Raw genomic sequence first — 12874 nt, 5'->3', positions numbered from 1 at the left:
TATTTCAATAGATCTTCAAATGTAAAATGTTTGGACACAGTTCAAATGATTACAAATATTTAAGAGATGTCAAAGCTTGACACACTGGCTTATGTTTGCAGTACTGTAAACATGTACTAAAGCAATCCGAAAACTATCTGCTTTATAGTACAGACAGAGCACAGTCCTAACAAACACTTCCTGCAACCAAGGCTTGAGGTTAACTTCCTCTTAGTCACAGAGAATGGGAGGGGGTTAAATTGGAATGGAGGAAAAAAGAGATAGAAAGAGAAAAAGGAGGAGTCTGAGGAAAGCTGGAACTGTTACAGCTCTTCTTGCTCCACTGGTTTCATGTAAACTCGATTTTGTTTAAAATTATTTGTTTTTGTGCGTGAAGGACCTAAAGGAAGGGCAGAAAGACTCTGAGTGGAGTTGCTGACAGACGCTTTGCTGAACCTCATTTTCTCCATTGCTTCTGGAGCAACAAGCCTCGACCCAGGGGAGGGTTGGATAGATTTTTGCTAGTAAAGAAGACAACGAGCACTTCCAATTGTTAGAGAGTGGGGAAAAAAACCTGTATGTTGTAGGCAACACGGATGATGTAATGTGACTGAGGCAGATGTAATGTGACTGAGGCGGTTACTGCTGATGGTTTTCTGCCTGTTTGCGTTGCAGTTCAAGCATCACATAATCTTGATTTTGTAAATGACTTTCCTGAATTAATCCTTATATTACACCTCCAGCCCCACCGGACACCCACTCCCATGCTGTTTGTGTGCAGCTCCCTGGTGATGTGGCCATGACTTTGGGTTATTGACATAAGCTTTAATTTTGCATTTTTTTTATTTTTTTTTATGATTCTCTAATCTGCTAAATATGTCAGGCTCAAGTACACCTAAATCTTTGACCTCTTCTGGGCAGAAGTCCCTGCACGACATAAAACACCCTCTCAGCTGCTCCCCCGGGGCTGAAGATGAGGCAGAATGTGGTGAAGGGGCAATTATTAGTGGTACGCCAAGCCCGGACCTACCCCACACCGAACCCAGCAGTATAGCAGACAAGGTAAGCCATCAGGGATCTAAAATATATAGTAAACCTTGAGTGCCGGTAAAATCTGCAACGCATGTTGTTGGTCTCTGACAAACAAGGGGTTAATGCTGTGCCTCTGTTGTCTATGAAGTGGATATTATAATAGTGTGACCTGGATACGGTTTGTGTGAAGTACTCTTGCGCTTATTCGTCGTCATAACATATGTTTATGTATACATTTTATTTAAATGGATGAGCTTTGCTGGCCTCGTATTTTTGCATTGCTTTGCTAGAGCGTACATATCGATAAAAACTTCTGCAGATCTTCTACAGCGACACTTGAATAAGTTGAATTTGTCATTTATCCCCTCCTCCAAAAAATGTGTTTAATACATAACTGTCTTTTTTGACAATAGACGATGAAATAAACTTCTGATACATATTGTGTTTTTTTTTTATTGCTGCTTTGCTGTATTGATTTTTGTTTTTTTTTATGCAGAAAATGTAGTGTATAACAAAAAAAATCTGACATGTAGATGAGTAACTTTCTATATTAAGGTGGTAGTGTAGCTGTGTATTGTAAGCATGTGAGTTATTAGTTGCCTTTTATGAAAGAAGCATTATTGTGATTACAAAGGACTAAGTGATAATAAAGAACATATGATTTTGCTAAGGATTATGGGAGATAGTGTCTGTACATCACTAATATTTGTTTTAAATATGTGAATACTAATTGCAAATGATTTTGAACAAAAACAAGTGAAAGCATCAATGTGTTTTTCTGTGATTATTGCATAAACAACAGTGAAGATCATGGGAACCAAATAATGGTAAGGACTCCTGAAATTGCACTGATTGCTATTATTGTTTTGGAAATGTGTAATGTATTTTTAGGTGAGCCTTCCTGATGCTCAAGTTTAAATAAAAATAATTACATTTTTATATATATATATAATCTATATCAATAAACAAATGGCTAGCACTCACTGGTCCTTTTACTTATGTGCTTTTATTTGTCAACAAATAAAAGCACATAAGTAAAAGGACCAGTGCGTGTTAGCCATTTGTTTATTGATATTCATTTTCTGCATGCACCCTGGCAAGCTGACCCAAGAAGTGCTATATATATATATATCTATCTCTCTTCAGGCGTACCTTGGTGATATTGCAGGTTTAGTTCCATACCACCGCAATGAAGTGAGTCACACTAATCTCTGTTTCCTAGTGCATGTAAAAGTTATATTTACTCTATACTGTAGTCTATTAACCCCTTGTACAAACACTAGGATTGACTATTAAAAGAAATAAAGGGCACTTTCATTCATGAAGTATAATATGCTTCATGTAGAAAGCTCCTTTATTTGTTTCAACAGATCGCCATTCTTAGCTGCTACAGCAGCCCACGGCTAAAAAATTTTTTTTGTTAAGAGGTTTTCACCTCTTGGCCAATAACCGTGCGGTAAATCCGGCTTGGTGCCCATGGGAACGTCACCTCTTACCAATTTTTTTTTTAGCCATGGGCTGCTGTAGCGGTTGAAACAAAGGAGCTTTCTACATGAAGTATCTTATACTTCATGAATGAAAGTCCCATTTATTTGTTCTAATACTACGCTAGGATTGATTTTCACTTTAAGGACCAGACAATTTTTCATTTTCTTACCCTTAAAGGGACAGTAAAGGTTCAGAATAATGTTATATAATTCTGCACACAGTGCAGAATTATATAACATTATTTAAGCGGTAACTTTGAAAATTAAAAGCATTTCCCAATTTTGCTGTGTAACGTTGGACTCCAATATCCAAGACGCTTTGTGGGCTTGCTGGCTAGTTACAGCATGCCTGGTCGCGCTATTGGAATAAATGTAGCTCGCTCCCGCTACTAGACAAGAGCGGGAGCGAGCTACATTTATTCCAATAGCGCAACCTGCTCAGTAGATCCTGGAGCGGAGTCCAACGTTGCACAGCAAAATTGGGAAATACTTTTGATTTTCAAAGTTACCGCTTAAATAATGTTATATAATTCTGTGTGCAGAATTATATAACATTATTCTGGACCTTTACTGGACCAGGGCTATATTTACATTCCTGTGGTGTTTGTGTTTAGCTGTAATTTTCCTCCTACTAATTTTACTTTACCCACACATATTATTATATACCGTTTTTCTCGCCATTAAATGGACTTTCTAGAGATACAATTATTTTCATTATTTCTTATAATTTACTTTAATTTTTTTTTATAAAATATGATGAAAAAAACTTTTTCTAACTTTGACCCCCCAAATCTTACACATCTACAACCACCAAAAAACACCCAATAGCTAAATAGTTTCTAAATTTTGTCCTGAGTTTTGAAATACCCAATGTTTACATGTTCTTTGCTTTTTTTTGCAAGTAAAAGGGCAATAAGTACAAGTAGCACTTTGCTATTTCCAAACCATTTTTTTTTTCTTCAAAATTAGCGCTAGTTACATTGTAACACTGATATCTGTCAGGAATCCCTGAATATCCCTTGACATGTATATATATTTTTTAGTAGACAACCCAAAGTATTGATCTAGGCCCATTTTGGTATATTTCATGCCACTATTTCACTGCCAAATGCAATCAAATAAAAAAAAAAAAAAGTTCATTTTTTCACTAACTTTTTCACAAACTTTACTTTTCTCACTGAAATTATTTACAAACAGCTTGTGCTATTATGGCAAAAATGGTTGTAAATGGTTCTTTGGGATCCCCTTTGTTCAGAAATAGCAGACATATATGGCATTGGCATTACTTTTTGGTAATTAGAAGGCCGCTAAATGCCGCTGTGCACCTCGCTTGTATTATGCCCAGCAGTGAAGGGGTTAATTAGGGAGCTTGTAGGGTTAATTTTAGCTTAAGTGTAGAGATCAGCCTCCCACCTGACGCATCCCATCCCGATCCCTCCCTGACCCCCCTCAAAAAGGTCTCGGCCCTCACCATTGTCACCGCCATCTTAATTTTTGAGTACTGGCAAAAAGTCTGCCAGTGCTAAAATAAAAGGCTTTTTTTTCATATTATTTTGTAGTGTTGGCTTCTCCTTGATCTCCCCCCCCCCCCCGTTTTTTTGTTTTTTTTTTACCCCATCCTTTTTAATCCCTATCATTTTAAGTTGGCTCCCTCCATACCCCCCCCTCCCTCCCAGATCCCTTTCCCAACCTTTTATTTCTTCTTTCTTCCCCTCTTCCACCTTCTCTTATACTTGATCACTTGTGATCTGAAGCGGGCTCCTGCGCATGACCGGAACTTAGATCCCCCCCGGCATTACCGGAACAGCTCCAGCGATGGGCCGCCCACCTGCCTCCCTGCTATGGCTCCCACCGACTGCCCGATGCAGAGAGGACCACAGAGTGTCCCTCTCTGCATCGGTAACTCTGCAAATCTATTTCTGCAGTGCCCCACTCATGGAGCATGCAGAAATAGTGCGATCTCGCTATTTTTAGTGAGATCGCAGCAGAGAGAAGCCCAGGACTGCAGCAACGTACAGGGTACGTCGGTGGTCCTTAAGGGCATAACGACCAGCGTCGTACAGGGGTTAAGTGTGCAATAGCATTATGCCTAAAGAAAACAATGTTCATACCTTAGTTAAAAAAATGCTTTATTGCTACAAAAATCTAATTATCATCTGAGCCTTCAATGAGTCATAATCTCTTTGCTGGTGGTGTGTATTAATGTACACATATGAAAAATGGCGCTGATAAACTTGCTTGACCCAGGGTTGCCATGAACCTTTCATTTGTAAAAAGAGCAATATCTGCAAAGTGCTATAAGGCTACTGAGGAATGACATATTTTTGCCATTTCATGGATATATAATATCCCTTTAGATAATATTGTAGACATTCACTCACTAACTTTCACTCACCACTGTTAAATTTCAACTCGCCAATGGCTAGTGAGCTATTAAAAATAAATAAATAATATATATATTTATTACTGAGCATAAAGAAAGGGCAATCTTTGTATACAAAAATTCTCTCTTTATCAAGAGATTAAAAAAACAAAGAAACCTGTGTATACATGGTTTCCAAATACATTTTAGGATACTTTTTTGGAGTTTAAAGAGCCGGAGAGTACGTTTTTCTTTATGTTCCAGATTATAGTGAGCACCCGGGCACATGTTACATTGACCTAAAGATCAGCTTTTATTTTTAAAGGAACAGTAAAATCAAACTAAAATTATGTGCTCTGTCTCATCAATTTAAAACAACTTTCAATAAACTATAAATAATCAATTTTGCTTAGTTCTCTTAGTAGCCTTTGTTAACGAGTAATCCTAGGTGAGGTCCGGAGCATGCACTTGTCTATAGCCACCTGGCAGCAGTGTTTGTAACATTGTATAACACTGTTTATTGCAATGTTTCAAACATTGGTGCCATAGACTGCTAAAGGCACGTGCATGCTCCTATTAGCCTACCTAGGTTTACTCTAAACAAAGGATATTGAGAGAACAAAACAAATTTAATAATTGAAGTAAATTGGAAAGTTGTTTAAAACTGCATGCTCTAGCTCGGGGTTCTTCAAACCACGGGTCGGGACCTATTACTGGGTCACACCACCATGTGTACTGGGTCACACCACCATGTGTACTGGGTCACACCACCATGTGTACTGGGTCGTGACTTGAGTGTGTGTGTGTGTGGGTTACATGAAAATGTGTGTTATATGAGAGTGTGTGTGTTGTTATGTTTTTACAACACATTCAAATTTGATTACAATCAGGAATAAAGCATGCACATATTTTAGTCTCTTTGCCAAAAATTGCAGCTATCATGTTGGTCTGAAAATTTCTTAAGAAATAAACAAGTATAAAAATTGGGTCTCAAAGGTATGTGGTATCATGGAACTTGGTCTTAGGGGAAAAAGTTTGAAGGATCCTGTTCTAGCTGAATAAATAACAAGTTAAGTTTGGATAATTTCTATGTTACAACCAGTTTCCAAACTTTACCACCTCAATGGAAACTAGCCCTTAATCTGCACAATAATATGAAACATTTCAAATATTAGATCCGACAATGTTTCCTTTGAAAGGATTTATCTTTTTCAGTGCTCAGGAAATAACATGCACTGTGTAAGCAAACTGATATGGACCTTATCAGATGCATTATTAAAAGCCTTGCAAAATTACTTTAAAGGAACATGAAAATTTAAAACCAAACCTTCATGGTTCGTATAGACTGCAATTTTAAGAGATTTTCCAATTTAATTATCAAATGTGCTTGGTTTTCGTAGTGTACGTATTTGAGGTAGGCTCAGGAGCAGCAGTGAGTGCACTATTAGACACTGTTAATTGGTGACTACACAAATATGCCTGTCTTCATTGGCTCACCAGATGTGTTTTAGTTAAATTACAGTAATGCACTGCAGCTCATATGTGGTTCATATCTTTGCCTGGGAAAAATCACATTGTATAATGGGTTTGTTACATGCGTATAATGCAAGCGATACAAAACGTAAGTAAAATGGGAAATGTTTTTTTAATTGTATGCACATCATGATAGTTTAATTTTGACTACCATATCCCTTTAAAAAGACACACAACTGGTATTAAATAGGTTAGCTATATCACATGGAGTTTTGTAGGAAATCATTTCAGAAATAATATGCCTTGCATAGTACTGTCTATATACTTATAGTTTATTTTTTTCATATGGTTTTAAAGGGACATAAATTCAAAATTATGATTCAGAGGCCTCCCTAACAGGACAATTTTTGAGGATATGTGAACTAGAGCATAGGTGAAATAATCAGCTGATTAGTAAAGATAGTTATATTACCTGCTCTCACCCAAGGTGATCCTGAAAACCTGGCCTGTTGGGGAGGCCTGGGGATAGGCTTGAAAACCAGTGAGAGAGCATATAATTTTAAGCAACTTTCCAATTTAGTGTCTGTTATCTAATTTTTCTTTGTTCTTTTAGTATCTTTTGTGGGAAATCATACCTAGGAGCAGCAATGCACTGCTGGGAGCTAGCTAATCACTCTACTGAAGAGTCATCCACTTTATACTTTGTTGCAACTTGGCTTGCTGATCCATCTGTGCCAACTAGTAAGGATATTCTCATCCCTAAAGAGCCAGAACGGTGCAGCATGCAGCGGTGGCTCTACAAACGATCCGGCCTCTACCCACCGGTGACCCCATTATTGCAAATTCTTATGCTGTTCTAATGTTTTGTATTTGCTTTTTAAATTCTGCAAAGGAATTTGGAATGATTAAGAGATCTGGCCTACAAAGCACTTTTAGTGCTTTTACTGAGGTTAAACATTGGCCTTGGTGAGTGGCCTAAACAGATTTCATATATGTAGTGTGCTGAGGTGATGCAAACAAATCAAATAGAAGAATCTTACTTGCAGCTCACAACTGTGCCCGGCTCTAGTTACTGTGTAAGCTCTCTCTACTGGGAGGTGGAGGCTATTGAGACCGGGCTGCTGGAGATTTTGGAATCTGAGTGTAGCCATGTGTCTGCATTAGCTGCAGAGGTTGAGGTGTTGCTAGTTGAGGTGCACTCTGCCACCCTTTTGCCTTAAGATACTCAAGGAGACTCTGACATACTGGAGCAGAAGGAACTTCAGTGTTTCACGTGTGCAACACTATTGATAGAGGATGAGAGAGACCCCAGCTTTTGACTAGAATTCTATGGGTTTTACTCTTCACCCGCCACCCTGCTATGGCTCCCACCCACCAACGATCTGCACCATTGCTGGCCGATGCAGAGAGGGCCACAGAGTGGCTCTCTCTGCATCAGTGTCTAAAGAAAAGGGTATTGGGGTATATATATAATATATATAAAAAAAAAAGAAACACAAATTTTTTCTTTTATGATTTGGGTAGAGCATACAATTTAAAAAAAAACTTTCCAATTTATTTCTATTATCTAATTTGCTTCATTCTCATGGTATCTTTTGCTGTAAAGCATATCTAGATGAGCTTGGAGCTAGCTGCTGATTGGTTGCTGAACTTGTGTGTCAAATTTCATTGGCTTACAAATGTGTTCTCAGCTAACTCCCAGGAGTGCATTTTTGCTGCTTCAATAAAAGGTACCAAGAGAATAAAGCAAAATTGATAGCGGAAGTAAATTGGAAAGTTGTTAAAAATGGTATAATCTCTGAATCATGAGAAATTTTTGGGGTTTCATGTCCATTTTTTTCTATTTGATATTGCTCATTTTATCATATCTCAAAGTATCTAACTCAATTTATGTATTTTGAGTTTTTATAGTGCTTTATAATTGAGTTTAACATGATATATATATATATATATAATGTGTATATATGTGTATGTGTGTGTGTGTATGTGTAATAAATAAATATATATATATATATATATATATATATATATATATATGTGTATGTGTATATATATGTGTATATATATATATATATATATATATGTGTATGTGTGTGTATATATATATATATATATATATATATATATATATATATATATATATATATATAATTTTATGTGTCTTATTTGTTAATTATTTCTTCTGCTGAGATACTGATTTATGAGTGGCCCTACCAGATTTGCAGGCTTCTTTTGACAGTTTGATTAACATCCCTATTGAATAATATTATTCTTTGCTCACTATACCAACTGCTAATATTTTAACTATATATGTATAATGTGTGTGTTAAAGGACCAGTAAATACAATAGATCTGCATAATAAACAAATGCATGATAAAAAGACAATGTCATAGTACTTAGAGCCCCATTACATATGCCGCGTCGCCAGCATTTACGCAGTTTTGGTATCCAATATACAGCGCCGCATATAAATGCGGCATGTATATTTCACCCATCGCCCGCAGTTTTTACTCCCAAAAGCTAACATGGGGCCGCATCGCAAATTGGTATCCAATATTCAGCGCAAGGACTTACGTGGCGAAAATGGAGAAATGTTACTCCATTTTCAGCTCGCCACACAAAGGCAGCCGCAGCAAGCCTTGTGCTCAGTATGGGAGCACCGTAACTCCCAAAACTGCCTGCAAAAATAAACTAACACCTAACGCATGCGCAATATCTACCTGTCAACCGCAATCCCCCACCACAATAATTAATAAAGTGTATTAACCCCTATATCCACCATCAAACCCACACCGCAACTAAAAATAAAGTATTAACCCCTAAATCTGCCAACCCCAACATCGCAAACTACCTAATAAAACTATTAACCCCTAATCCGTCATTAACCCACAACGCAATAAACCTATTAAATCTATTAACCCCTAAACCACCAAATTCACAACGCAAACTACCTATTAAAACTATTTACCCCTAAAACGCCATTCCACACAACTCAAATAATTAAATTACCAAGCCCCCTAACCTAAAATCCCCTAAATGAGCCCAAATTACCTAAATTACAAAATACTAAAGTTACTAGTAAAATAAAAAAAGCTAACATTACTTTAATTTATACTTAGTTTTTTTTAATTTTTAAAGTGACAGTTTAGTCAAAATTAAATGTCTGCTCTGTAGACTGTCCCTTTAAGCTACAATTACAGAAAAAAAAATCTTATATTACAGAAATTATCAAATTTGAAAAAATTATACCTAATCCCTATGAAAATAAAAAGCCCCCCCAAAATACCCCCCCCCCCCCCCAATTTAATGCTTAACTACCAGTAGCCCTTTAAAAGGGCTTTTTGCAGGGCATTGCCCTAAGTTAAACAGCTCTTTTACATTCAAAATACACAAAGGTCGCCGCTTGGAAGAAGATTTCACCTAATTTAGATTAGGGTAGGCAATTTGTAAAAGAGCTAAATGCCCTTTTAAGGGCAATGCCCGAACAAATGCCCTTTTTAGGGCAATGGGTAGTTTAGGTTTTTTAGTGTTTTTTTTTTTTTTGGGGGGGGGGATTTGATGGGTGGGGGGTTTTACTGTTAGGGGGGACTTTGTATATTTTGAATTTAAAAGAGCTGTTTAACTTAGGACAATGCCCTGCAAAAAGCCCTTTTAAGTGCTACTGGTTGTTTAGCATTAGATTAGGGTTTTTATTTTTATTTTGGGGGGGCTTTTTTATTTTCATAGCAATTAGGTATAATTTTGTAAAATTTGATAATTTTTAGTTTTTTTATTTTCTGAAATATTAGATTTTTTTTTATTTTCTGTAATTGTAGCTTATAGTGAAGGTTCATTTTGATGAATTAGTGCTCTTGTTTTTAATAATCCTATTAAAAACAAGGGCACTTTAATTAATCAAAATTGACATTTCACTGTTTTCTTCAAAAACTTACCTTTTTAATCCTGAATGCCGCTCCAGCAATTCCCCCGTCCGTCGGAAGCCTCTGCAGACGTCAGAAATGACGAATCAGGCTTCCTCCAATCGCAGCTCCCCCAACCCCCGGGGAATCGTGGCCTGATGCAACACTGTGATTGGAGGAAGCTGGATTCGTCATTTTTGACCCGCGAAGACGGCTTGCGACGGGCGGAGGAAGTGCTGGAGCGGCTGCCAGGATTAAAAGGTAAGTTTTTGAAGAAAACGTCGAAATGTCAATTTTGATTAATAAAATTGCCCTCGTTTAATAGGTTTATTAAAAACCAGGCACTAATTCATCAAAATGGACCTTCACTTTAAAGGGACAGTCTACAGCAGAATTTTAATTTTGCCCAGGCTGTCACTTTAATTTATACTTTTATTTTTGTTGTAATTTTAAAGTAATGTTAGTTTTTTTTTTATTTTAATAGTTTGTAACTTTAGTATTTTGTAATTTGGGTTTATTTAGGGGGTGTTGGGTTAGGGGGCTTAGTAATTTAATTATTTACGTTGTGTGGGATGACAGTTTAGGGGTTATTAGTTTTAATAGGTAGTTTGCGTTGTGGGCTTTGGCAGTTTAGGGGTTAATAGATTTAATAGGTTTATTGCGTTGGACTTTAAAGTGATTTGTAAAGTGTCTTAATTTAATGAACAGTGTATATACATTTTAGTCTGCAAAACAGGGGGACTTTAATTGATTACATTTTTCTTTACTTTACTTTATTTGAAAACTAGTTACCATTTTGTGAAGGTAAACATTGTGCCGTTCCTCCGGCTGCATTTCATTCTTCCTTTAGCTGAGCGATGACGAATCAGGCTTCATCCATTTGTTGCGTGCCCCACGAGCCGGATGCCATATGGGGCACCTAACTTGTTGTTTGCATAAATGCTTCCTTGAATAGTTATCATAGGCTTTGTAATAACAACATTTTGTGTGAACTCTAACACTGAGCATACAACAGTAGGCCACTTGCATGTGCACAAATGCTCCCACCACCAAAGCATAAAATGTCCTTATAGAATTAAAGGGCCATAATACCCAAATGTTTAAACACTTGAAAGTGATGCAGCATAGCTGTAAAAAGCTGACTAGAAAATATCACCTGAGCATCTCTATGTAAAAAAGAAAGATATTTTACCTCAAAAGTTCCTCAGTAGCCACATCCCATTGTAAAGGATTTCTAAGCAGCATATTAGTGTGTCTGTCCTGGGACATCTGAAGGGATGAGCATCGTGAACTCTCATATTATTTCACCAATCAGGTAAAGGAAGCTTACTATGAAATCTCATGAGAGTTAAGTCAAATCTCATGAGATCACAGTAAGAGTTCATGACCTCAGCACTGCTGATGCTGATTGGCTGCTGTTCATTTCTTCATTTTTTTTTTTTTATTTTTACCTGCAGCTGGGAGCAGGTGAAGTATAACTTTTTACACAGAACTTACTCTGCAGAGCTGAGGAGATTGTGAGGTAAAATATCTTAGAGATGCTCAGGTGATATTTTCCTGTCAGCTTTTTAGTTATACTGCATCAGTTTCAAGTGATTTAACATATGAGTATTATGTCCCTTTAAAAGTGCACTGCTGTGTGTTTCAAATTAACTTTGTCTGTTTTGGGTTGACAATCAGTAGGAAGTTCCTGACCACTTGCAGTTATTCATACACTGGATCTGTGGTTCAAGCTGCTGCAATAGAACAGGTATTAAGGAATCCTGGGGGCAACAGTTTCTAGAATGTTACCTCTAGGACCTATTTATTTGTTGTTGATTATTCTACTTACAGTATGTCTGTATGCAAAACAATTGTACAGCTCTGCTGGTTCTTCATTTTTCTGTCTCGCTTCCAGATTTTATATATTTTTGATATCCTCCTGGATGAGAGAGAGAGGTTCACTAAAGTCAAACTTTCATTATTCAGTGTACAGTATATGGTTCATACATATAGTACACTCCTGTATCTAGGAAAGAACAAGATTTCATAACATGTTTTGTTTAAATTATACACACCCAAATGCATTTGTTCTCAACCTGTTGAGTAATGAGATAAACATTTCCTATAACGTATCCACTATGCAGCTAAATTGATTGCCCTCTTTCCTGGACATAGATTTTCTTTCTCCTGACAACTAAATAATGTTTATAATAATGGTAGAAGGATAATGTGAAGGATTCCTTTTTATGTTTTAGGATCAGAGCACAGCCGTGTTTACAGCACACTGTTGTCATTCATACAATGGGCTTGGTGGTTTTCAGTCAGACCAGTGCCTACTTATGGCATACAATGTAGTACAAATGGAGGCTGAGCTGTGGGAGGGACAAGTGAGTGTGTTAGATTTAGTGACATAGCAATGGCTTAAAAGTGATTAGATGCATCCACTGAACTGTATGGGATAAACAATCGGCCAACGAGTGTTGTGCAAAGAACACAACTTATTTAAACAATGGAAATGGTTCATATCGACCAGCTAAAAGTAAGGAGTTCTCATATGTTATATAATGTGTGTATGTATAATGCCTGAATCTATCACGTGAATAGCTTCTTCCTTCTCTGTGCCTTAAACACTTTTTTTTTTTATTGTATCTTTTTTTTT

At 36.9% G+C, this 12874-nt stretch overlaps 1 protein-coding gene across 3 annotated transcripts in view; it reads left to right on the top strand.

Annotated features, from left to right (window-relative positions):
- The first annotated feature begins 223 nt into the window (after window positions 1–223).
- The window catches only part of SNX30 (sorting nexin family member 30), a 221600-nt gene continuing 208949 nt past the window's right edge, over window positions 224–12874 (top strand). For 2 of the 3 annotated variants that reach the window (XM_053702680.1, XM_053702679.1), the window contains exon 1: window positions 224–1041. In XM_053702680.1, the coding sequence (XP_053558655.1) occupies window positions 856–1041 (186 nt within the window). In that variant the 5' untranslated portion in view covers window positions 224–855. Of the gene's footprint in view, window positions 1042–12388; window positions 12755–12874 lie in introns of those variants that run through there. The other variant, XM_053702681.1, reaches the window with a different exon arrangement.

Source organism: Bombina bombina, chromosome 2, assembly GCF_027579735.1.
Source record: "Bombina bombina isolate aBomBom1 chromosome 2, aBomBom1.pri, whole genome shotgun sequence".
NCBI classification, from domain to species: Eukaryota; Metazoa; Chordata; class Amphibia; order Anura; family Bombinatoridae; genus Bombina; species Bombina bombina.
The sequence above is the reverse complement of the archived record's forward strand: the minus strand, read 5'-3'. Positions and strand labels throughout refer to the sequence as shown.